This window comes from Oculina patagonica, chromosome 12 (genome assembly GCF_052425735.1).
Source record: "Oculina patagonica isolate OP01 chromosome 12, crgOcupat, whole genome shotgun sequence".
In the NCBI taxonomy this organism is placed as follows: Eukaryota; Metazoa; Cnidaria; class Anthozoa; order Scleractinia; family Oculinidae; genus Oculina; species Oculina patagonica.
This window is the reverse complement of record NC_135769.1, coordinates 8,868,898-8,895,622: the sequence shown is the minus strand read 5'-3', so window position 1 is coordinate 8,895,622 and position 26,725 is coordinate 8,868,898. Positions and strand designations below refer to the sequence as shown.

General features: G+C 38.3%; 2 protein-coding genes across 3 annotated transcripts in view; both read left to right on the top strand.

The window, feature by feature from the left end:
- Window positions 1–26,725, top strand: part of LOC144633309 (uncharacterized) — a 38,234-nt gene that overhangs the window by 4,849 nt on the left and 6,660 nt on the right. Inside the window, exons 5-7 of one of the 2 annotated variants that reach the window (XM_078492175.1) lie at window positions 87–218; window positions 785–975; window positions 2,479–2,595. In XM_078492175.1, the coding sequence (XP_078348301.1) occupies window positions 87–218; window positions 785–957 (305 nt within the window). In that variant the 3' untranslated portion in view covers window positions 958–975; window positions 2,479–2,595. Of the gene's footprint in view, window positions 1–86; window positions 219–784; window positions 982–2,478; window positions 2,596–26,725 lie in introns of those variants that run through there. The other variant, XM_078492176.1, reaches the window with a different exon arrangement.
- Window positions 5,591–12,737, top strand: LOC144633315 (uncharacterized). The gene is made up of 6 exons (XM_078492188.1): window positions 5,591–5,712; window positions 6,898–6,918; window positions 9,686–9,823; window positions 10,105–10,248; window positions 10,402–10,536; window positions 12,664–12,737. The coding sequence occupies exons 1-6, from the start codon at window positions 5,673–5,675 to the stop codon at window positions 12,669–12,671; spliced, it is 486 nt and encodes a 161-aa protein (XP_078348314.1). The 5' UTR covers window positions 5,591–5,672; the 3' UTR covers window positions 12,672–12,737.

The window sequence follows — 26,725 nt, the reverse complement described above, 5'->3', positions numbered from 1 at the left end:
GTACTCTTCCTTTCAACTGAACGGTGCAGTATCTAATTTATTTAATGTATTTTTTCTAATATATCAATGTTTATTTTCCAATATAGACACTTGCAGTGTAAAGATTGAGGACCGTAACGATTGTGGGTGGTACGGGATTAATAGGACAACCTGCGAGGACAGACGCTGTTGTTATGACGACACGGTCCAAAACGCCAAGTTTTGTTTTTACCCAACTGGTCAGTATAGAGATAACTAAAAGAATAGTTGGAAAACATGTATATACCCTTCTGGCTTTGGCTTTGACTCAAAATGATGTTTTTACTTAACTAGTTAGTGTAAGTTTTAAGAGAAATGGTCAAAACGATTGTACTCAGACAGGACCCACCACTCTGCAGAAAGACAGGTGGTCTCTTCATGTACCTCCCTTTCTCAACCTTAAAAGATGGTGTCTTGTTTATATAGCCCCCACTCTATCAGGAGTAGGAACTAAGGAAAAAAAATTAAACCTCCTTGTTCCATTTCTCCAGCAAGGCAAGCTACATGCACACCTAATATGAAAGTCTCAACTCAAATTTCAGGGCCAATAATTTTGTCCATTTGGCTTACCAGACAGGTGGTATCTTGCGTAGCCCCCCTACCCCTACGCAAGGTGGGTCCTCGTCGAGTATACTAGTACTTTTAATGACCACTTCCCTTAAAAAGAGTTTTATCAATGCATTGGTCCATTCTGAAAACCCTAGTGTAGGAACATTATATGTTACCCTATCTCAACTGACTCTATTTCAATTATTTATCTTTACAGATAACAAGTGCTTCGGGATTGACCCAAACAAACGGGAAGAATGTGGCTACTATGGGATAAAAAGGGATGAGTGCGAGAAGACTAATCGTTGTTGTTTTGATCACACGGTACCCAATGTACCTCATTGCTTTAAGGGTCGCAAACAAGCCACTCCTCCGCCTTCATCTGCCTGAGGCACAAACCCCCAAACGGTACATGTACTATTATCATATAAACAGTTTAGTTTTTTTGTTTTGTTCTTAAAGGGACCGTGTCACCGATTTTACCCAAACTCAGGCGTAGGAAATTACCAACGAATTCGTTTAAATAGATAAAACAACCTCTTAAAACAGTGAAGGAATATCTAACTAACAAACCAAATGCGAAAGAAGGTACGGATGGCCAAAAGTGTCCAAGATTGAACGGATTGCGATATGGGTTTTTGAAATATGGTCCGGCGGAACAGTTTTCAAAGTTTATTTTGTCTGCTAATACCTTTAAATTATAACGCCTGGGAGACACATTTGCCTGCAATGAAGCTTTGGTTTTGTCATTTAGAATCATAGAATTAATTTCTTTGTAAACATTTATTTTCATAGCGAATATTATATTTAATAACATAAAGTTATTAAACTTAGCCGTGACACAGTCCCTTTAGAGCGGTTTTCACTTGAGTGTCGAAAGTAATTTGCGTTTGCTTTGGTTTTGTCATTTAGAATCATAGAATTAATTTCTTTGTAAACATTCATTTTCATAGCGAATATTATATTTAATAACATAAAGTTATTAAACTTAGCCGTTACACAGTCCCTTTATAGCGGTTTCAACTTGAGTGTCGAAAGTAATTTGCGTTTGCTTTGGTTTTGTATTTCTATGTATAGTGATTGCTTAAAAAAATATTGCGCTATTTTCTCAGTCAATCAGAAGTAAAACCAAAACCAATCACGAGTCGCTCGCGCACGTTTTCCCGCGCTTCGTGCCTGCGACATGTATTTGCTTCGAGTTTTGATTGGCTCACTGGATTGTCTGTGTCCTTTGTTATTGGCAAAAGTAATTACTTTGCTTTTGGTTTTACAACACTCAATTTAAAAACTGCTCTAAATTTACCTTGGTTAGGGGAATTTTGGTCTAAGAGGTGATAAATTCTGAAATTTACTTTTTCGATAAACTGTTGATACAAACGCCTGTGTGTTAGAAGCAAAGAACTCGTTACCACACAATTTTGACATATCGTTCCACAAATTTCTTTTATGTTTTCGACAATTTTTTTTATATTTCTACATCAATAATTTAAGTAGTCTAGTACCTATTTTCCTTTTACAGTTTTTCGTAAAAGTCTCACGCAGTCTAGTCTCTTCCAGAAATTTTTCAAGCATCATAAAATAGTTTACCAGGTTACATCCTATTTCAGTTTTAAATAATGTAAAGTCCTGGGGCTTTAATTTTTCGTGCTTGCCAGTTAACAAAATCAGAATTTTTCATAGTTCTTCAGAAAGGGGACGTTTTCGGATATTCGTTAAAAAGGACAAATTATTCCTGAGTCATACAGTTTAGTCCTTACACGACGTACGGTTACTAAGGATCATTAAAAAAGCCAAACGACCCACTGTTAGCTATAAAGCCACAAACTGAACGCCAGGAACAGATAACACAAAAGCAAGAATTAACTATATTTTAAAACTGGTTACTGATTTCTTTTTAATTTCTCATTACAGCCTGGCTTACTGATGCAGTGACACTTAAGAAAAGAATAAAGGGACGTAGAAATCAGATAATCACTCTTAACAATGTAATAGTAGAGTGGGTATTGAATAAAACATAAATTGCATTAAAAAGAAGTCTTGAGTCTTTCTTCTTGCGGTTATATAATTGATCTACAATGCGACAAATAGCTTGAACCGAAAGCTGCAACGTTTTGCCGCAAACTTCTTACGCCTCGATGTAAGACACTGTACTCTCACGGCGTCTATACACTGATACTGGCGTAAATTATGTGCGGGGTAGGGAGATTGCCGACTAGCTTCCTATCCAAGGGGTAACTAGTCCACTGGTCCCTTAATGCTGGACGCCGGTCCAGCTCTGGAGCTACTTTGACCCGTGTCAGTGCAGGTAAATGGTATAAAAGAAACAAATTAAAAATAAAAATAAATCGCCAGGGAAATCTTCGATTTTATTAACGTTTTCTTCACATCATCTTGTTGTCTTCTTTAAGTTTCTTTTTGTTCAGTGATATAGGACTCTGAAAGTGACTTAGGTTTTTGTGTTGTTGAGTTACTACCCTTGGCAAAGGAATACACTGATAAAACTACCGCATCATTTAAGCCGCACCTTTTATCCTATATTTTCGTTCCAAATCGGAGGTGCGTCTTATCTGCAAGAAGATCGACTTGAAAATGCTTTCGCATACAGCTAATTCGAGAAAGTTTGTTGGAAAAAGCACAAAAGTGCAGGAGACAATACAAAATGGTAGTATGGGTAGAAGTAGAGAGCTACTGCACGTGCTGAATACTAATGAGACGGCGACATGACGAGCTCAAATTTGCATGTTTTCTTTCTCTCTAGACATGTGGAAACAGGCTACTTTTAGCCCTCGAACTTTAGAAAAAATTTTAAAACTCAAAGACAAGCGACATTAAAAGTAAAAGCTATAGAACAAAGGCCTCCTGAGAGGAAAAACAAAATCTTCACGTGCAAAAATATAAAACTTGTACATTTCCTCCAGGCCAATATGCAAAATTCGAGTGAATATCAAGTCCACCTTTCGGTCTTGTCACGTGTACTTTTGTGCTTTTTTCCGACAACCTTTCTCGAATTAGCTGTAAATTAAAAAGATGACTCGGGACTCGAACAAAACTATGTACAACTCATGATTTAAAGTAATTAAAAAAGGATGGATTCAATCAAAAGGCAAGTCACATAAATGTGCTGTATATCCCAATGCAGAATAGGCTCCCTGTAATTTTGATACAGAATGGTACAAGGTTTGAGAGGCATTCCGTGTAAAAAACGACCGGACAATTTTCGGTGGAAAATAATACAAAAATCGTATTTGATTGGGTTGGTTTGTTTTAATACTTGCATTGGGTTTGGCCATTTGTTCCGAAGCGGCTGTAGGTTAAGCTAAAGCCTGATTTTCACTAGCGACGCAAGCACAAGCACAAGGATAACAGCTCTTATTTCACCGTGAAAAAGGCTTCGACTCAAGCAAAAGCACAGGCGCATTGCATTTTGATGCTTGTGCTTGTGTTTGCGGCAAGCACAAGCACAAGTATGATTTTTGCGTGATCGCGCTTGTGCTTGCGTCGCTAGGAAAACCAGGCTTAATCCTTTGTTCATCGCACTGATTTTGGCCTGAAACGCGAGGCACCGTTTAGCAACGTAGATTTAACTGGGCAAGCTCATGTTTACATCATAGATTTAAAACAGCAATGAAGTTTATTTCAAGGGCTGAGATAACTTGTTTGATATCCTATAAAATTAGTTATGAGTTTTTTCGTACACCCTACTGGCTGCCTGTTACGAAAGCCGAGAAGGAAACGAAAAAAAAAATAAAAAAATAATGCAAAAAACAACGGAACGAAACGAACCAGAAGGGAACGGACCGTAAAGAAAGGGGGAAAAATGGAAAGTTAAAACTAATGTTTTGAAATAAAGAAAGCGTTTAAGACAAGTAAGAAGTATAGCATGTTCTTTTGATTTTCACCAATTAGTATCAAAACGACAGCTGTGCAACTATTGAGTATTACAACACACTCAGGTTTATAATTATTGTATAAGCCGAAAGTATAGTTTTGTATTTCGCCAAGACATCGAAAAGTCTTTTAAATGTGGTCTCGGGGATGGATTGGCTGCCTGTACGGAAAGTACCCTAGGTACCAGGGGATTTCTGAGGGAGGATTAAAATAAAATAAATAAAATAGAATAAAATAACAACTAAACGACACAAAACGGAGCAAAACAAAACAAAACACAACAAAACAAGTCCGAAGTAAAACTAGTTAATCTTTTGAAATAAAATGAAAAATTTAACACAAGTAATGAGTTTAATTCGTTTCACCAATTAGCATCAATACGACAGCTGTGCAACTAATGGGTAATAACTGCTTGGAACTACTTTCTCTGTCAGCAAACGAAATTATAATTTCTTCTTTCGAAGATTCAAGTTGTGTGCGAATGTGTGTTTATAAACAGGACGTTTGTGTGGCTCACTATTCCTAAATTTCAGTGGAGACATCTGTCGGGATATTTTTATTAAATTTTTCGTATAGAAAAAAAAATTGTATTGAAAGCCAACGCTATTTGGCAATTATTTGTTTATTTAGTGTCCAAGTGGCTGAATAACAATAAGTAAACTTCAATTTTTTTTTTGCCGTTAGCACATCACGGAAGAGTAATGTAAAAGAAAAAGATTCACTTTGGCTTATTCTTACTTTTTGATGTCGCGTGTGTGTAAAACAGTTTTTTTCTTGTACTTTAGCCATCTTAATTGTTTTTTAATTTGTGTTTGTTTTTTCCTGGCGTTTTGGCACAACCTTTTATATTACGTGCCGTTACATTGTTTTTTGTTTAGAGACGGCTTGGCAAAGTGTGTTATTTTCAAAATACAATGACTTGTGCTAATTTTGGAAACTGTAACTGAAATAAGATATAAAGCATTTCTATCCAAACATTTTCAATCCTTAAAATTATAATGCTATTTCGTGAACATTTATTTATTCAGTGGTCCTACATTCTCGATAATTTAAAATGTTCGCCATTTATGACAGACAAGACTAAAGCCATCTAAATGCATGTATTATTATGTATTACTAAGTCATTACGTGCTATAGAACATTTACGCTTGAGCACAAAGGCTTTCTACACAGTCGACGTTTGCTTCTGGACCAAGAAACAGTGACACCGCGACAAAATGCAGACCACGGCAATTCTCCTCCTAGCTTTGGGCGTAGGTAAGACGCAATAAAGGTTTTCTTCTTTGCATATGCAAAATTCAGATATTCAGCAACATAACGTTTCAATGTATTGTTTACTTACAAAAAAAATATTCCTCTAAATTATTGCAGGAGCAATAATTACAGTTATTTCCTTTTTGTTACCCGTGCAGGTTTTCCCAAGAGACGTGTTGCAACAAGAAAAATATCTTTCTGTGATGGGACGATACCAATTAAACTAATTCTGTGACACCCTTTTTTACATTTTTTGACATGAATAACTCGTAAACAAGCAGTGGTAGAAGTTTAAGTAAAATCTCAATGTTAGAAGATTTTCCCGCGAACGTCCTTAACGTCACTGAATACTGCATATATCGCGGGAATCAGTCTCTTTTGGCAACCTTAGGCGACTCAGAGTTGTGAAGGCCACAAGTCGTGTGAAATGGAAAACATTTTGGCCGCTTTAATCGCCCGAAATTGTATCCTTCATGTGATACAATCAGACAAAGGACAAATGTATCAATAATTTAATCAAGATTTTCGTTTACAGCCAAATCTCTCTAAGACGGACACCTTCGGGACCGGTCGCAGCTGTCCGTCTGAGAGAGGTATCCGCTCTGTAGAGAGTCGAAGTAACAAGACACCAGTTATTCTGAGATAATAAAGCTAAACCTTTGCACAATGCAACAAACCTTTGCTAACTGCAACAAGACTAAGTTAATAAAAGGACCGTATTTGCTCGTTAAAGCAAAAATTGAGAGCTTCTAAAAACTGTAATGCTGTAAGCAGAAAACGACCTCTTTAGTGTCCATACACGTAAGCAGAGTAGTAATTCGTCAAAAGCGTCATTGTTTGTGGTTAGTAAGCTTGGTATACACGAATCTTTAGGGCACTGACTAACTTTGCTTTAGGTCGGTATGAAGTTTGGAAGTATTTTTAAAAATAAAACAGGATCATGAAAAGTGACCGTTTTCCCTCTTAGAGTGATGTCCGTCTTATTGGGAGTTTGGTTACAGTAAAATGACTGAAAACGGCAGGGACCATCACCAGGTGTCCGTCTTATGGAGGTGTCCGTCTTATAGAGGTGTCCGTTAAGAGAGAGTTGACTGTATAATCTATAATTTATTTCCTTTTAATTTAGTATAACAATTACCATCTTTATTATTTACTACTAACTTAACTCCTTTTTTTCTTCATTAACAGGGTACTCGCTGGCACAACCAGGTAATGTTACTTTTATAATATTTGGCTTTGAACGTCATGTTGGTGAGACGAAAAAAGCTTATTTTATTTTATAATTAAGTTTTCATATAACGCGCGCTCTGATTGGCTGAAACAGTGTACTTTATCAGAGTCCAGATGTACGGAGGAAATGTCACGCCATCGACCCAATATGGCCGACCACTATTCCCGAACGTCTTTCTCGGGTTTTGTCTTGACCCTGACATCTTCTTTGACCTGAAAAACGAGAATGAGAACGAGCTTTTAACGTCAGTTAATTTAAAACGTCCTGTTCCTAACAGCACAAATTGCACGGCGATAGAAAGTGAAATTTCGGTACAAGTTACAGGAAAAAAAAAACACCGAGCAGGAAAGTAAGCTTAACAACGTACAAAACAACCAAACAAAGATTTGTAAACAACTCAAGGCCGAAATTGAAGACATTATAACGAAAACAAAAACGAAAAACAAGATAGATAGTACAAAATGGGCTATCTGAGGTTTTGAATATGAGTTTTACATTATTTAAGTACGGAATTTTAGATAAAACACGCACAGCTACATTTCGTGTAAAAACAAAACAAACAAACAGTAATTCAAAAAAACAGAAAACTAAATTAGCTAGCGAATACACACACAACTCAGACTTATCACATACTAAATAATTTTTTCTGGCGTTTTCAAAACAGCTTGGTGCCGTGAAAGAAAAATTGCCAAAAGCCTTCACAAAATGACCAACAAAGAAGCTAGACAACAACCTCGGTAAATTCTACACCGAAGCTCGAACAAAAGACGGTGAACTTTACTCGAGGTCATCGCTTCTTGGATTTCGCAACGCTATCTAGAGACACCTAAACAATTCACCCCTAAACCTAGGAATTTTTATTGCAAAAAGGGTTGAATTTCAAGCTTCAAACAAGCTGCTGCAAAGTTAGAAAAAATTGAACAAGCGCGAAAACAAAGAAAACATCGAACACAAGTTTACCTGTCATTCCAGAAGCAGACGTCCAGAAATTAAAAACCTCCAATGCAATTCAGGAAGACAATCCTGTTCCTATATCCTTAACAGTGCGATGAATGGAAGGCCACAGCAACCACAGCAGCCGACTCTAATTTTTCCCTTGAATCCGATGGTTGTAAATGATTCGCGAAACACGCCGCACGGCCGGATTTCGTGAAGTACCAGCCACAAGCTTTGAGCAGTTTGTTTTCTAGTTGTCAAGTTAACAACGTGCAAGTTTTCATGGGCCAGAATTCAGCCGGTTTTCACTGAACAGTCTACTTTTCTATCCTGTGTTGTACTAAAAGTCCTAAGAACTTCAAGGACTCGTGTTAAAATTCGGATTCCACTTGACGTTTTCAGCTTGTGGATTTCTGAACTTTGATGGTTTCAAACTTGATGGTTTGACAGCTGTTGACAGCTGATGTCTTATTCAACCAATCAAATTCTTTTAACCATTCTAACAAGTTTTGTGATTGGCTTATTGTTGCGTACTTTATCAGAGTACAGATGTACGCTGACGCCACTGCTATTCGCTTGAAAAAAGTTTGTTTTGAAAATAATTGCGCGAATTCGTGGGGAAATTAATGAATTTCTTAATTATAAAACAAATAAAGAAGCCTCGACTGTGCTCTGTTCTGTTGTAAAGCACTTAGGAAGCGGCTAGAGCACTCAAGAAGTAGGGAGAAACACTCGCCTACGGCTCGCGTTTCACCCTACACTTCTTTCGTGCTCTAGCCGCTTCCTGCGTGCTTTACAACAGAACAGAGCACAGTCGAGGCTTCTTTATTTGTTAATTAATCCACTTTTAATTTCAATAAAAAAGAAAAAAAAAACATTTGAGGTCAATTAGAATCAACTGATGACACCACAAGGTCTTCTTATGATGATTTCAAGTAAACTAAGAAAAAAAGGCACTTTTTCCAAACTTTTAACTCTCAATTTCCTTTGTTACATTGCAATATTTCGGGCCTTATCTATGGAACAAACTAGATTACAGTGACAGAGAGAAACCAAATATCACGAGTTTTAAAAACAGTATTGGGAGAAAAGACCTCACACGTCTTATACAAACTGAGTGTAAATGTGATATATGCAGTTAGGCCGCTATAAATTTTAAATTTTTAATTCTTAACTGCAATTTTTATCTTACACCTACTTTTATTATAAATTTATATTTTATTCTCATTTATTTATTTATTTATTCATTTATTCATTTATTCATCTATGTAGTACGGTTCTTTTTTCTTAGAATTTAAGTGTAAATATTTTTAACTTTATGTTGCTTAGATATATTTTAATGTAAATAGTGTCCCCAATTAGTTTTTTTTAAAGCTAAACACTCACTGACACTATAATAAAGTATTTCATAGGAAATATATCCTCTGTAATCTCGGATGCAGCCAAATCGAAGGGTCTTTTTTATAATAGACCCCTTTAGCTTGGTTTGTTAAGAAACAATTCTCTTGAGAATCACATTATCTAAAAAAATGTTCTAAAGGCTTAAGCGTAAGACAAAAGCAGACCCGCCCTCCAACAGTCTATGACTGTTACCGTCAGTCTTGCCAGTTCACCCCTTTACAGTTGACCTTCAATGGTTACAAAAGCGTTTGTAAGAAGTAAAATAATCAAGGTCTGTTTGTATAGATTTTTGCCACTTTTCAATTAGCCTGCGTGCACATTTCTCGTGTCCAATTGAGAATTGTATGTGGACTAGTAACTAGTTTCTTCTACTGAATAATATCGATCAATGGTTTGTTTCCAATACAGCTAACAAATGCAGCGTTAGACCTGAAGACCGCGTAGATTGTGGGTTTTACGGGATTGACAGGAACACCTGCGAAAAATCGGGATACTGTTGCTATGACGACACTGTCGACGGCGCCATTGTTTGTTTCTATGGATCTGGTTAGTACAGAGTTAACGAATGTGTTCGCAGATGCTAACGGAAATTGGCCACTTTCAGTAATGTGTCAGTACAGAGTTTGTGTGAGAATTCAAACGTGGTTTTGTCAAGCCCAAATAGAGTTGTCCCCTTACGGGAGTGTACCCGCGGATAAGAGAGATTCAATTAAAAACAAATGTGTTATATCCTTTGCCTGCTTTAATTTATTTATAATGTCCGTTGCTATGCTACTTTCACTGCTGGCACTACTTGCAGATATTGGTCGCTTCATTTCTTTTAACAGGATCTGACAAATGCGGGATTATCCCACAAGAGCGAAGAGACTGTGGCTACTCTGGGATACAACGAGACGAGTGCGAGAGCAAACGAAGTTGTTGTTTTGATGACAAGGAACCAAATGCACCTCATTGCTTCTTTGGAGAGCCAGGTATAATCCCTGCATGCATTTGTTCTTTGTGTGTGTGTGTGCGTGTGTGTGTCAAAAAAATTGTCTTACACGGGAATTGTGTGTACCCTTCCCTTCTTTTGAACGGTGTATTCTGATTTCTAATATATGTCAATGTCGTATTTTTCAATTTAGTTGGCAGGTGTAGTGTAAGACCCGAGGACCGCAGCGATTGCGGATGGTACGGGATTAACAGGGACGACTGCATGAACAGAGGCTGTTGCTATGACGACACTATCAAAGACACCAGGTTTTGTTTTCATCCAACTGGTTAGTATACAGTTAACCACTAAGGGAAAAAGAATCGTTGTAATAAAGAGGGAAACCTACTACAATCGAAGCTTTTGACTTTGGCCTGAAGTCATGTTTTTACTTTAGTTAGCTAGTTAACTATCTAGAATAAATTAGGTTTAAAAGTTATAAAAGAGTGCTATAACCTTCCATTAATATACACTCTTCGTTCACTGTCCAAAATCCACGCGCGCAATTGGTTAAAATAGATCACGTGATTTTGCTTTACCTGTCGTCAGCAAACTCAGACAGTGCAGTATTGACAATAATGCACGAAAATCGTGCATTATTGAAAATGTCTTCAGCTTCAAGGCTTGTAGAAGTGGAAGAAAAATATATTCCTCAAATTATCAACGATCTAATACCAAACAAAATCGAAGAGGATAACAACTTGAAGCGCTTTCATGTTCAAAGGTAAACTGCAGCTCAATAAATACATTTTTGTGTGCGATTGACTTGCTTGTAGTTGCTTGATTGTGAAAGCCATCGACTTGCTTTGAACAAGCTTCTCGCTGACTGTATTTATGAACGACCACAGTTGATGTACGATTTAATGAACCATTTTAAGCTTTATTTCTGTACGGCTAATTTGTGATTTTTATATTATTGATGTAATCCCGTGTAATTATGTACTACTACACTTCTTATTTTAAAACATTAAGTTTGTTTTTTGAAGTTCGTTAAGTCGATGATCACTTGCAGTTCGATGCAGTGTACTCAGATTGTATATTAAAAGGGTTAGAGTCTGTTCGTTCGTGTTTTGTTGACAAATACACGCACTTGCTGGCCTCACAATGAACTCGAAATTTTCAATACTGCACTCGGCTACGCCTCGTGCAGTATTGAAAATTTCTCGTTTATTGTGCGACCAGCGCGTGCGTGTATTTGTCAACAAAACACTCACAACAGTCTCTAACCCATAATTACTGCATACTGGTCCGTTCTGTCGATTTATTTTAAATGTCTTCTACGACCCCAGTAAAGGAACATTATATGTAAAGCCAGTGACTTGCAACATTTAGAATTCGTGCATTCATTTCTTCTATAATGTGGTATATATTTCGCGTGTTTAATTTTCACGCATACTTTTCTTCGCGAGTATAATTTTTTCCAAAGCGCAAAAATCGTGAAATAAAGTACGCGCGAAAATTAGTAACTACAGTTGACTCCTCAAGGGAAAAAGAAAAAGGTTCGAGTTATCGGGGGTTCGAGTTATGGAGGGTAAAATTAGTAAGAAAATGACCAGAAGGGAAATTTAAAAGGTTTGAGTTAGCGGGAGGTTCGAATTACAGTTGAATCTCGATAACTCGAACCCTCAATAATTCGAACCTCCCGCTAACTCAAACCTTTTAAATTTCCCTTCAGGTCATTTTCTTACTAATTTTACCCTCCATAACTCGAACCCCCGATAACTCGAACCTTTTTCTTTTTCCCTTGAAGATTCGAGTTATCGGGAGTCAACTGTATTGAGTGTTCGAGTTATCGAGATTCAACTGTAGTAAGAATAAGGTACTACCTGCATATTATCTACTCACTACAGAATACCAAATAAAAACTATGGCTGCTAAAACAGAGAAAAGCTACTAGCAAAAAAATAAAAAAAAAACATCGAGTTCTTTACTGCAAGTTTTATAAATCTTTTGCAATGCTACAAAACTTTCCCTTTTTCCCACCATCCTTTTCCTTTTCCTCTCGGGTTCCCACACCACCGCTTCCCTTTTGTGACATATAACATTCTCTTAATTGCGAGAAACTATCAAGCTTAGTCTAATGACGAAACGTCCAGCAAGTATAAAACTATAAAACTGAATAACTATTCACTAGAGTATTGCGTGGAAGCAGTTTTCATGATGTTACCAACCTCATTTTTGGACGTACAATACACCTCCGTGCTAAACTCTATCGATAACAATTGAATATTTTTATAGATCTGATCATCTTAAATATTTTCACACGATTCTCTCTCTATATTTATCAGCTATTTTGTCATATGTAATTTAACTCGATAATGATGACCTGGAGTCATCGAAACATCGTGTTACTTTTTTAAATCACAATAAATTTGAAGTAAATTCATGAAGCGCTGTACCTTTTTCTATCTTACAGCCGTGTGATGGAACAAACAAGGATGAGCCAGGAACTTTTCCTCTTTAACTATCTGAAAGGGAACGATTGAAAAACGACATCACTTAGAATTAGTTAATGATGAAGTAGTTACAAATAACATTGTGATGTAATAAACATTGAGGCTCAGAATAATCCTGCCTGTTGTCTGTTTCTTGTTGAGCTGATCGCTGTTTTCGTTTTTTGCATTTTTTTTACTTTCCAAGAAAACGGTTAGTCTACTTCTCAGATTGGCCAGAAAGATAATGAGAAGGGATTTGGATATCGCAAGGAGAAATCAAAAGAAATGCTGGCGTATAAAGAGACATTGCAGGGACATATCCTAGCGACATATAGCAGGCATAGAATCAAAAAGTACAGTAGAACCCCTGCAATTCGAGCTCTGAAGGGAAACGAAAAACAGTTCGAGTTGCTGGGTAGAAAGAATACAGTAGAACCCCGCTAACTCGAACTCGAAGGCCCTGTTAGGGGGGTTCAGTTATCCCTTATCCCTTTAATTCGGAGCACAGTTATCCCTTATCGATCCCTAAAAGTGTCAACAGCGTTATCCCTAAAAGTATCTCTGTCGGAGTTTTCACCGTACAGAAAAGTGAAATCTTGCATAAATGTCTCATTATATACAATAAATATCTTATATGTTTACCTTTAAGAATAACTATTATAACTTTGATAAAAATAAGTTGAGAGGCCTGCACGACTCTCGCGCACGTGAATTAGCTATTTTCATAGTTTTGATCTTGCGAGCCTATATCTTTATAAGGAGAGGTAATCTGAATATTTTCTTGAGCAATGGTTGTTGTTTTATCAAATGCCAGTTTTTCATGAGTATTTGCCTTACCTTTGGTACTGCTATGTGGTATTTCGTTACAAAAGCCAATTTTTTTTTGTTGGTTTTAAGGTACTTGGTTGTAAGGCCTGCTTTCTGCTTTCAAAATTAACTCCTGTGAGAGTTCTTTGGACTAGGGTGATAGGGTCTCTGGGTAACCTCTCTCGATATGATTTGATTGGAAGTGCTTTATTTTTTTCCTCAAATGTTGTTCTAAGCGGGTCTCAAGGCCTACCTTTTAATGAAACCTTTCTTAACTCCTGGTAGGTGACACGAGGAGTAATAAGTTTACTGAAATGTTTCAGTGGGCGTGAATGAATCTTTTGCCTTTGTAAGCGCTGGTAGTCAGGTGCCCAGGAGTCCAAAATGTGACACCCACGGGCATTTTTGTCTGATTTTTGGAAGCATAGCCATTTGTACTAAATCGAGTACGCTGATTTCGAAAATCAATGTTGCCAAGCTTAATTCTTGCGTTAAGATGATGTTTTGATGCATTTAATTATGACGTCATGGTCCAAATAAGGAATTTTCTTTCCTTTAGCTATTTTAAGCATAATTCATCCAGAAGTTCGTTCAAAACATTATTAGTATACTGTAAAATGATTTTAAGAATTTGTCTGATAGTTTTTATACCGTTTCTATGAATATCAAGCCGTCTTGTGGGAATTGACCACGCCCTCTCATAAAAAAAATCACTTTATCACGGGTATAGTGTTAACATTTTGTTTAAAAATGAATGTGATTCTTGTATTAATAAAAAGTAGTAATTAAATTGCTCCACAAACATCCGCGATGTTTGACATACACCATAACGACTGCTTTTATCCACAAAGAGAGTGGCAAGGAGAGACAGAAGCATGATAATGAAGCTGAGAATTCAACAAAATCCGGGTTGTTCTTGTCACGGACAAATGAGACATTGCAAAAAATTGTCAAGAAAGAACTCGTGACTCTAGAAATAAAACAAGATCTTTCGATTGGACAGACTCAGCTTGAACGATTCGTGGAATGGAGGCTACTATCTTCAGACAGAGAGGAAGAACGGGAACGGGAAGAAGGGATGGAAGACAAACTTTCGTGACCCTGTTCGCAAGAATAATCCACCTCTATTTGCCAGCCTTTATGAAGTTAAAAGTGCTGCAACTAGCCGCAAAAAGAGAATGACTTTAAATTTGCATGGGAAGCAGAGTATTTTATGTTGTCTAGTCACGGTGTATGAAGGCAGGCGCGAGATAAACATGCAAGCCATATTGCAGCATCTGAGGTATAATGCCGGTGCCACTATTTCTCGCAGAAATGAACCCCACAAGTGTGAAACAAGTCAATTTTAGAAGACGTTCTCAGAAGAAAAGGTCAAGTGCCTAGAGTCAGTTTGTTCTTCGATGGCTTCGCCCTGGTGGCAGCATACTAATTATGGTGGCAGCTATTGGCAAACCAAAAAATGCAAATGCTTTCGGTGGGTTTGCGAAATGTTACGTAAACACTGTTTTACGGAAAGGTCCTAGATACCAGAGGATTGATGTGTTACTCGATGGGAGGCACTCCATAAAAGCAACGACAAGAAGTCGACGCTCCGAGAACACGGCGCGGCCTGTGAGCAGAGTCATTAAAGTACGTAAGAGAGGTTCAGTTGCGGCCGATAAAGTGGCGAGCATTTTTGGCACTAGGAGACAACAAAGCGGACTTTGCACGGATTCTCTCAGATAAACTTGTCTCGCAGGCACTGACTCTGCAATCGTAGTATATCTGGTGGTTTTTCATACGAAGTGGATTCTGCTCAGATTCTGGCCTAGATGTAGCCTTTTTGAGATCCAACCAAGAAGAAGCCGATACGAAGTTTGTTCGTTATGCAGTCAGTCATAGCGGGCATGTCGACAACATTATAGTTTCCACTCGAGGCACAGACTTGCTGTTACTTCTCCTGGCACATCGATCGTGCTAAGCTCTCGTCAACAGTGTGGATATGGGCAGGAACTTCAGAGAATCTAACGTAAATAACTTTAGAGGATGTCTCAGCAAATCTTCCTAATAACTCGTCAAGTTCATTGTTACCATCTCACACCATCACCGGCTGTAACAGCACCTCTTTCATCTGTGGAGAGTTATCACAGAAAAATTTGTTCTTCTCTTCTCGGTCGACGAAGATGTCCTCAAAGCTGACACCACTACCTCCGCAGAAAACGTTTATTTGTTGAATGTATGAAATCCGATCTGACCACTGGCTATATATGTGCCTCTTCGCTATGAATTTAGCATGGCATGTGCACTGGGCTGTGTGGATGCACCAAGACCGACGCTAATTGCTATATCAAACTGCGCTAAAGCGCTTTAAAGAAACTTGTTTAAAAAGCAATATTAGTTCAGTGTTTTTAAAAAAGTTCAGAAGATATATTAAAAATATTTACCGATATTGATTAAAAATATTATAGACAGATTTAAACCTGAAAGCAAGGAGCAATGTTATGATCATTTTAAATTCGTTAATTTTACATGCGTTCAACCAAAGTCTTTATCATGAGCCTATAACAGACAAAGTGCATTGTGAAATAAGTTAGATTCAGCAATATACAAGACAATCAATAAAGTTTTATCTCTAATTAAAACAACGATTATATATTACGACATTAACTATGATGTTATTTTCATTTAGTTTACCACAAAACTTAAACAAAATGCAGAAACAAGGGAAACTCGATATATGAAAATTGTAATGGCGTAATTCTTGATGCTCGCCAGCTCTTAGCTTCAGCGTGGCACGATGACCATATTTTTCTTTCTTATTGCAACTATAGCGATTTGTTAATACAAATATCGCATTTGTTCTTTGACAAAATAACAAAACTACACCCGTGATACGGTTCCCGCGATATGGTGAATTTTGTTTAAGAGGGCGTGGTCAATTGTCACTGAAGGGCTTGATTTTCACAGAAACAGCGTAAAAACTCTCAGAAAATTCTTGAAATCATTTTTACAGCACACTAACAATGCTTTAAATGAACGTCTGGATGTATTATGCTTAAAATAGCTAAAGGAAAGAAAATTCCTTATTTGGACCATGACGTCATAATTAAATGCATCAAAACATCATCTTAACGCAAGAATTAAGCTTGGCAACATTGATTTTCGAAATCAGCGTACTTGATTTAGTACAAATGGCTATGTTGCCAAAAATCAGACAAAAATGCCCGTGGGTGTCACATTTTGGACTCCTGGGCACCTGACTATGGTGTCCAGGAAATTAAAGCAGTTTCTGTGAACTGTCAGCTGTGAACTTGATTGTAGGATGATGATTATCTGCTTGTTCAATGAACTGAGTTAAGACCTCTCTATTTGTGTCCCAGATAAGAGGGAGAAAACGTCGTCGATATATCGTTTCCAAGCGAGAGGTTTGATTGTGCTTTGGCTAAGAATTTCTGTTTTGAGTCTGCCCATAAATATATTGCAAAAGCGACCGCCTCGGCCCATGGCAGTTTCGTGTGTGAGGTAATTTTTACCATAAAACTGGAATAAGTTTTCCTGTAATATAAGCCTGAGCGCTTGCGTAAGTAAACGTGTAGAGATGGGAGGTGTGTATTTATAAAAAGTGTCGTATGCCTCTCATACTGTTTGAATTTCCTCCTCTTGTGGAATATTAGTATACAAGCTGGTTACGTCCATTGATACTAGAATTGCGTTCTCTGGAATTTTAGTCCTCTCAATGAAATTTTTGAAGTCGGTTGTATCTTTGAGATAGGATTTTTGTTGTTGTGCTATCGGCTGGAGTAGTTTGTCAACAAATGCTGATAGTCTCTCTGTTGGACCTAAATCTCCCGAAATTATAGGTCTCCGGACCGGAGTCAGTTTGTGGCTTTTCGTAAGGGTATAAAATACTGGAATTTGAGGCAGGTTTGGTGTTTGACAAAGCCATTTTTTAGTCATCATATCGTCCATATGGTGTTCATTGTTAAGTACTGTAATTAGCTGTTGCACTTTACGGTCGATTTCTCATCACCCTGTTTGTAAATGCATGCTGTAACTTCACGCAGTTCTTTAACAAATGCCATGATGATGAAAATAAAAAGTGCACGTGGGACCAGACACGCTGCATGTGGCCACTCACACCAGGCCATCCGGGACAAAAGCGGAGCTCTTGGTGCAAAGTGTTGCTTAACCTGCGATCAGGCTTTCTTTTTTCGCGGCGGAGGGAAGGAGAAAAAAAGGAAAGCCTGATACAATTACTTGTCAAGTCGTCTGCCGCCCCCTTATTAAAATATCTGTCAACGTCGTCGAGAATGTCGGCGATGCCATCAGATAAGCGTGCATGATTCAGATGATTAGCGCCTTCCAATTATATTTTTACTCTCACAAGCATGTGTTTGAATTACCCTTTTTGAACGAGCTGATCGGATGGTTTTTAAAATTTGTTTTCAGCAAAGGCTGATTTTGTGTGAGGCTCAGATCAGACATTTTAAGGTCGTAGTTTTCGTCACTGGCACGATCGTCTGGCGTCTTTGGTGGTGTGATGTAATAATCTTCGACACCATTGGTGATAGATCACGCTCTTGCCGAATCCCGTCGGAAGCACCGCCAAAACATCTTTCTTTTCACAAACTATTCGTCGAATACACTCCCGTTGTTCGTCTTTAAATGTTTTGTGAACAAAATTCTTGAAAGATTTTCTAAAAGCTAGAAGAACTCGCTCTCTACTTCATTCCGCTCGACACCCGCCATCATAACAATCATCTACGTGCGATATTTTTGGACCGGAAATTAGACTTGAACTCAATTAGCCAATCAGGATAGAGTTCTAATGTTGCCTTTTGTTTTCCAACCAATCAGAAAAAAGTCCAGATTCTGGACTTTTTACAGACGACTCGACAAGTAATTGTATCAGGCGTTCATTTTTCCGTTGACCCCTCCGCCGCGAGAAAAATAACGCCTGATCGCAGGTTAAGTGTTGCTTGAACTGACTCATTACGACCGATACCCGATCAAGGGTGTAAAAAATGTCAAGAAAAGTGTAAAAAGTACAAGCCGAGGGTCATAAAAACAGAGCCTGAACGTCACAGAGCTCGTTTTAAATTATCCCTTAAACTAATTCTGTTATCCCTTATCCCTAAAGTATTTTTCCTGTTATCCCTTATCCCAAAAATTATTTTTCCTGTTATCCCTTATCCCAAAAACCCCTAACAGGGCCTCTCTAAAGGGAAACGAAAAACAGGTTGAGTTAGCGGGGTTTCGAGTTATCGGGGTCGATTGAATATTCAATTTTCCAAGTTAATAATTGATAGTTAATTGATTTTTCAGCACTTCAGTACACACTACAGTGCAAATTAAACTTATCTCGACAGAAACTCTCACACGATCATACATTTTTATGATATGAGTGGAAAATGACTATCAGATACGTGGTCTATTCGTTGCTCAAAAATAAAACCAAATCGCTGTAGTGTTCGTTTAGGTGGTTAAAGCCGAATTACACGTCAAGAAGAGCTTATAAGATATTTCAATGGACATCCGTGGCGAGCCTCAAAAACCAGAATTCGCATAGCCAGAAATTCCGAACCACGACCGAACCGCGACCCCCCACGAAGCGTGACAATTGTGTTTGCATGTGCTCTCAGGTTTCTAAAAGAAAAATATATAGATGTCGTATTTCAGTCGATCGCTGCAAAGACCGAGGTGCTTGAATTTCACTGTTCCGATAAAAATTTCTTCAGTTGTGGTGATAGTTTTGAATTGGAAAGGGTTTTGTAGCTTAGCGAAGTAAAATTCTTTCGGCTTTTTCCACTTGAAAATTTTACGAATGCTAACAAGGATCCGCCATACTAACCTTTGTATATTATGTCTTGTTTATGCAAACCACTGATCTTTGCTTTGGGTTGCTCTCTCTTGCTGAAGATTAGAATCTCCATTCCGATGCAGAACTTGAAGACCACATCCAATACTTTAGTTTTCGATAATTTTTGGTTCTCTTCGAGTTGAATTCATTTCGGTTTTTGCTTTATAAAACTCCCGAAGTCTGGCAAAAATTGTCCGTCTTTGACTGCACACTTTCAAAATCGCTCGGCTGAAACTCTTGACGAACGCGAGCTGTTTTATTCACCGTATGTGTTGTTTTCATCACAAAATCTAGCCACCATTTTGAAAAATAGTTCAAGCTGTTCTCCAGGCTCTTTTCGGCGTTTTTAGGGAGGAGTTACAGCCTGGGACTTGAATTCCCCTGAGGGTTTTCGTGCTGCGTGACATATCGGTCACGGATCGAAAATGATTTTCGATCTGATTTTCGGCGGCTCAAAACCGCTTAGAAAGGCTTCTCATTGTACGAAATCGGACCGGAGAAAACAGAAACGTATCAGTAGAGTTTCTACAGAGCTTATTTCGGGGAAATCTTCTTAGACAAGTGATAATATTTGCCAGATAATCTTTATTTTCTCGGCTGAAAGTTGGCTTGTCAGCGCCGGCGCTGGCGTGACTTGTTTTCTTGACAGCCGTGAGCCAATCAGCGCATTGGATATAATGACGTATGTCACGCCTACTATGGTTCGGAATTTCTGGCTATGGAGTTATCGGGGTAAATGTGACCCAAATTTTGATCAAGGGAAACGAAATTTATAGTCCAGGAGCAAATGTCGCTGAAAAAAGTTCCGTGGGAATTTCGTGAAGATTTTTGACGACCAGAGTAAAAGTGTTGTGGAGGGTCTAAGGGACCCGATAAATGTTGTCGGCACTTTTGTAACCCGTGCAGGCGGTTTCTATGGGGCGTTGAAATGTGCCCTGTGTGGCTCAGCATGAAAACGAGGCTGAAGTTCTAAATTGCTTCGCGCGAGTTCTAAATTGGTTGAAATATTGCCGTTTTTTTGTATTTAAAGACGAAATTTTACTAGTCCTTAAAATTATGAAATAAAAATACTATAGCTTGCACTGATTATACTGGTCACAGCTCTTAACCCTATTGAGACCCGGGGGAGGGGGCTTTTCACGCCCGCAATGACTTTGAACGCTTATAACTTTTTCAGGGTTCAACCAATAGCTGCCAAACTTTGCGAATTTATCTAAAATTTATCCGAGAATATTTTCGTAGGATAGATTGTTGTGTCAGGAACTTGACATCACTATGGCAACGGCATTTTGACAGGCACGTTTTCCCAAATTTGTAATTTTCGTGTTTCTATTAATGAAAATTAACTTTAATGCAAATATTTTCACCTTTTTACGGTCGGTAAGCACAGTTTTATTGATTTTAAGTACTTTGAAGTTATTTTGGGTGGTTTTCTTGCGTTTTGAAAAAATTTTGAAATCCAAGATGGCGGATCCAATATGGCGGCTGTTTTGACATCATAATGTAATTGCACGTGATGTGACATAGTCATCCCACGTGACGTATACCAAAAGATAGATGTTCGGACATACTATACATCCTATTAGCTTCATTGTGATTGCTGAAAGTTATTCTAGAAGCTACATGGGAGGGGGGGGGGGGGTGGACCCTCTTGGACCGCCCTTGGTCCAAGAAGGTCCAAAAAATGCCCGGTCTGAGGGGCCGGGCTAGGTTTTTTGTTTAAAAAAAAAAACAGCTACCCTGTCTGGCTAAGCTTTGAAACAACTGATTACTTCCAGTATCAAATAAAGATTCTTAGATATTAATTACTATCGTATATTGTTTTAAAACTGTTAAAACCTCGACATGCATATGTTAAGTTTAAAATTAACAATAACTGCAGCAACAGAAACCTATTGGATGTGGACTATAAGTGGTCAAAGATGCCCATTATTTTGCAAAATGTCCTAATAGAATGAAGTGCAAGTCTTTCGGTTCTGAATGTGGACAAAGAGGAAAATCAATCATTTATTGAACTTTGTTTTTAGGCGTTTCAAAACTAGACTGCTTTTATGTCTGCGTAGTGAAAACCGAGGATTGGACGACTGTAGCGATGCGTAGAAAGTTCACCCACAAAACTTGCTACAATCTGAGAGGGGGAATGGGAGGGTCTGTAGACATATTACATATATTGAAAAAACGGTTTTTACTAGCGTCACTAGACCATGAATAGCCTTTTAATTTCGTTAAGTTGCCGAACGCCGGGATATTCATTGACCGCCGCCTGGTTAGCTCAGATGGTAGAGCGCCGGACTGCTGTGCAGGAAGTCGTGGGTTCGAACCCCAGACTGGACCAACACTCAGGGTCTTAAAATAACTGAGGAGAATGTGCTGCCTTTGTAATTACATCTGCAAATGGTTAGACATTCTAGTCTTCTCGGCAAAGGACGATAAACCGTAGGTCCCGTCTCCTGTATCTTCAGTCTTATAACAGGGGACGTTAAAGAACCCACACACTATTCGCAAAGAGTAGGGCAGCAAGTTCCCGGTGTTGTGGTCTGGCCTTTGTGTAGTAAATTACAGTATGTGTACAGCGCATTTGAACATTACATATGAAAAATGCGCTATATAAATTGATTATCATTATCATTTCTACTGACATAACTTGGAAACTGTTTGGCAAGGGGTCGGGAGGTACTATGGTTCCAGGTCCTTCCACAAGAATCACAAGAAAATGTAGCCTCGATTTCATGGTCACGTGATCGAGACTATCCATATCAGCCGCCATATTGGATCCGCCATCTTGGATTTCAAAATTTTTCCAAAACGCAAGAAAACCACCCAAAATAACTTCAAAGTACTTAAAATCAATAAAACTGTGCTTACCGACCGTAAAAAGGTGAAAATATTTGCATTAAAGTTAATTTTCATTAATAGAAACACGAAAATTACAAATTTGGGAAAACGTGCCTGTCAAAATGCCGTTGCCATAGTGATGTCAAGTTCCTGACACAACAATCTATCCTACGAAAATATTCTCGGATAAATTTTAGATAAATTCGCAAAGATTGGCAGCTATTAGTTGAACCCTGAAAAGGTTATAAGCGTTCAAAGTCATTGCGGGCGTGAAAAGTCCCCTCCCCCGGGTCTCAATAGGGTTAAGAGCTGTGACCAGTATAACCAGTGCAAGCTATAGTATTTTTATTTCATAATTTTAAGGACTAGGAAAATTTCGTCCTAAAATACAAAAAACGGCAAAATTTCAACCAATTTAGAACTTGCGCGAAGCAATTTAGAACTTCAGCCTCGTTTTCATGCTGAGCCACACAGGGCACATTTCAACGCCCCATAGAATCCGTCTGCACTGGTTACAAGATTGCCGACAACATTTATCGTGTTCCTTAGGTCCCCCTTAACACTTCTAAACTAGTCGGCAAAAATCTTCACGAAATTCCCACGGGAATACCATTGCTCCCAGACTATTAGTTCGAGTTAGCGGGGTTTTCGAGTTATCCGAGTTCGAGTAAACCGAGTAAAAATGACTGGAAACTGAGGTCAAATACAAGGGAAATGGAAATTTGTTCGAGTTAGCGGGGTTGTTCGAGTTATCCGAGTTCGAGTTATCGGGGTTCTACTGTATTTAATTTGTCAATTTAAAAAAAATTGATAGTTTACTGATTTTTATACAGCACAGTGCAAATTGGATTTATCTCGCCAGAAAATCTAACACGATCATTCAAACTTTTGACGAGAGTGAAAAGTGGCTGCCAAATACGTGATCTTTTCGTAGCTCTAATCAATGGGAAACCATGACGAGTTTAAAGAATCGGAATTCGAGCTATCGGGTTAAATTTGACCCCAACTTTAATCAAGGGAAACAAAATTTAGTTCGATTTAGCGGGGTTTCGAATTATCCGAGTTTGAGCTAACCTAGTAAAAATGACAGAAAGTTAGTTCGAGTTAGCGGGTTTGTTCGAGTTATCCGAGTTCGAGTTACCGCGTTTCTACTGTATTCGCAAACAAGAAAATGTCGCAGGGACATGCGACTCCATATTGCAGGGACAGATTCCATAAAAAATTATCAGCACTCACGAGGACTCGTATCGCTTCAACGCCACCCCGATATTTTTACTACTACATGACTCTGTGACATATACCTTTGTTTGCCAGAGCCTTACGCCTTATCACGCCCTAAGGCGCTGTGGCCATAATGCAGTAGCGCAACATAAATATTATCAATTCAGTTCCTCATTGAGTGTTTTGAAGACGCTGATAATGCTAAAAACCAAACGTTTGTGGCCGCTTTCTCTTTATCAGTTTGGAATAATCAGTTTTCTGCTGTGAAGGGACAGCAATCCCGAAATGTTAGGATTTTCAACATTATTAGCAAACGATTTGAGTCCGAATTGGCTGCAGTAGCGCTACACAGTTTTGAACGATATAGTCATCCAGAAAAAAAAAAAAAAAAACATATTTTCGTCGAGCAATATCTGGGACTTTTTCTCGCTGATCTGGGACTTTTTTTGCCATTTTATGCCAGGCCTCGCGCAATCGCGCTTGGATCCAAGCCTCCTCCGCTCACTCGCACAGCGCGAATAGGCCTGGAGACGAGACTAGTTTCCAAGGATATCACTGAGTTATCAGGTGCCATAAGCACAAAGGCTCTCTACGTAGTCGACGTTTGCTTCTGGACTGGCAAGAATAAGTGACACGCGACAAAATACAGAACACAGCAATTCTTCTCCTAGCTTTGGGCGTAGGTAAGAAGGAATGAAGTTTTTCTTCTTTGCGAAACGCAAAATTCCGATATTCACCTATATAAGGTATGACTGTTTTGTTTGCTTATAGAAAATGCTTTGCTTTTTTTTATACGAGCCATAATTAGAGTTATTTCTTATTATCTTCAATTTCCATTTTTGTTTTCGTTTTTCGTTTTCGTGTGGAATTTGAAAAAAGAATTTAAAATTCGTTTTTGTTTTTTCTTTTCGGCCAAAAGCATTGAAACTGACAATCTTTGTTTGGCAGGAATATTGACAAACAAAAATGGAGGAGTTGGAAGATAATAAGTTTTAATAAAGACTTTGTCTGCCAGTTTCTTATCGAACAGAAACATACTTATGAAGAGCTCATCACTGAAATCAAGACTCGATATCCAAACCTGTTGATTACGGTTCGAAGCGTTAAAAGGTTTTGCTATCACCAAGGAATCAGAAAATAGAGGAAAAGGATGCCGGTTTCGGTTGGAGTGCTCGATATCGCAGTACGAGCCGCTGTATCTAAGGTAACTAAGGATGTGTTTAAAAGTTAAAACTAACAGTTATATAAACTTCTGTGATAAAAAAAGTGTTAAGAAAGCGACAAAGCTGTTTGCAAAGCTGTTTAGGACTGGGGCGAGTAATGGCCGCGTGAAGACGCCTTCCCGCGACCGTCCGCAAATTTGAAATATCTGAGACCTCCCTGTGGTGGTTAATGGCCGAAGAGATTACCAAATTGTCAAGCAAACGGAGAAACAGATCATCTGCAAATTCAGACGATTCAATCTGTTCGCCAGAAAATAAAAAAACCAGGAATAACGACACATCGGCTGAAGAGAGCAACGAATCTGAAATCTGGACAACACTCGATATGTCACAGGATCTGGCAAGAAAGCTGGAAGAAATACTAGAGAAGCTAAATAAGCTTGATGTGATCGAATCATCCGTCAAAAGCATTGAAACAAAACTAGAGAGATTAGAAGAGCGCACAGAAATTCTAGAAAGGTTCAAACAAACAACAGAGAAGGAAATAACGGATATCAAAGATGGTGCAAACTTCACCAGTACGCAGTTGAGTGAACAGAAGAAAGATTTAGCAAAAGCACAAGCTGAAATTGCTAAGCTCAACGAAACGATGAAAGAGAACGAAGAAGGGCTGAAAGAAATGAAGACTAAAGTCCTGTACCTAGAGGCTTACTCTCGAAGGGAAAACATCAAATTCTTAATCATCGCTGAAGATCAAACCGAGGAGGCTGAAGATGTCGAACAAACCTTGAGATCGTTTTTGGAACGCGATTTGGGCTTTCTAGACGCAAGATCTGTAGAAATTCAACGCGTTCATCGCAATAGAAAGGCAAAAGATGGAGAGCCTCGACCTATTTTGGCCCGCTTTCTGAGATATAAAGATGTGCAGAAAATATTTTCGCTTGGGCGCCGATTGAAAGACACTAACTTCCAAATGTTTCGCGACTACCCAGCAGAAATTGTCAAACGACGCAAAGAGCAGATGAAGACCTTCAAAGAGGCAAGGAAAAATGGAATCCCGGCGACATTTAGCCAATCGCAGCCAGATAAGTTATTTATTAGAGGACGTTTATGGCCAGTAGGCAAAGAATTAATTATTAGTTAAGCTCTGATCAGAACTTCTGCCGCTCTGTAGCATAGCTATTCCATTAACACTACGGGAGCTTTAAAATTTGTTTTTGGCTTTGTTTAGTCTATAATTTGCGGTTAGTTGCCTGTTTAGATACATAAAGCTCACCCAGTAAGTAAACACTTTTTACTAAGTAAGCATAAATGTACACTTCTCGCTTTTTTTTTCGTTTTATGTGGTGTGTTTATCAATTTCTTTACGCGTTACTTTGCACTAAATACAAACTTCATTTTTCGTTAGCCGAAATCGGAATAACTAATTACAGCGCTTTTGTTTCGGGCGAAAATTGCCACACTCTTTTCTCAACACAAAAAACAAAAGGAATGGATCTTAGAATTGCATCAATAAACGCAAGGGGGTTAGGAGACATGATTAAGCGACGGGAACTTTTCAATTGGCTTCGGAAAAAACAATTGGCCATATATTTCATTCAAGAAGCGCATTGTACTGAAGACAATATGCATGATTGGCGAGCAGAATGGGGGTATCAAGCTCTTTTCAGCTGCTGCTCTAGCAGAAAGGCAGGCGTTATGATTTTGTTTAACAATAATTTCGCCTTTCAAATTTTGAGATCATACTGTGATCCCGAGGGACGCTTTATTATTTGTGATATAAAAACAAATGGAAAACAATTAACTTTGGTGAATTTATATGCTCCAAACGATGACAATCCAAACTTTTTTACAAATGTCTTTGAGCACATAGTCGATTTCAAATGTGACGAGATTATAGCAGGAGGAGATTATAACTTAGTGCTTGATGTTGAAAAAGATAAGAAAGGTGGCCTTGCTAAAACCCATAAAAAATCGCTGGAAGTCATAAACAGTTTCTCTGAAGAGTTAGATTTGATTGACGTCTGGAGAGTTCAAAACCCTGAACTACGACGCTTTACATGGAGGAAAAGAAATCCGGAAATACATTGCAGACTTGATTTTTTTCTCGTCAACCAAAGCACACTTTGTAACGTTGTTAATACAGATATTGTCCCTGGTTACAAAACAGATCATTCA

Bases quoted from the DNA above. Each gene is read 5' to 3' on its own strand.
- LOC144633315 (XM_078492188.1), top strand. From the start codon at position 5,673: ATGCAGACCACGGCAATTCTCCTCCTAGCTTTGGGCGTAG. The intron at 5,713-6,897 runs GTAAGACGCAAT...CTTCATTAACAG, and splicing joins CCTCCTAGCTTTGGGCGTAG to GGTACTCGCTGGCACAACCA. The intron at 6,919-9,685 runs GTAATGTTACTT...TTTCCAATACAG, and splicing joins GTACTCGCTGGCACAACCAG to CTAACAAATGCAGCGTTAGA.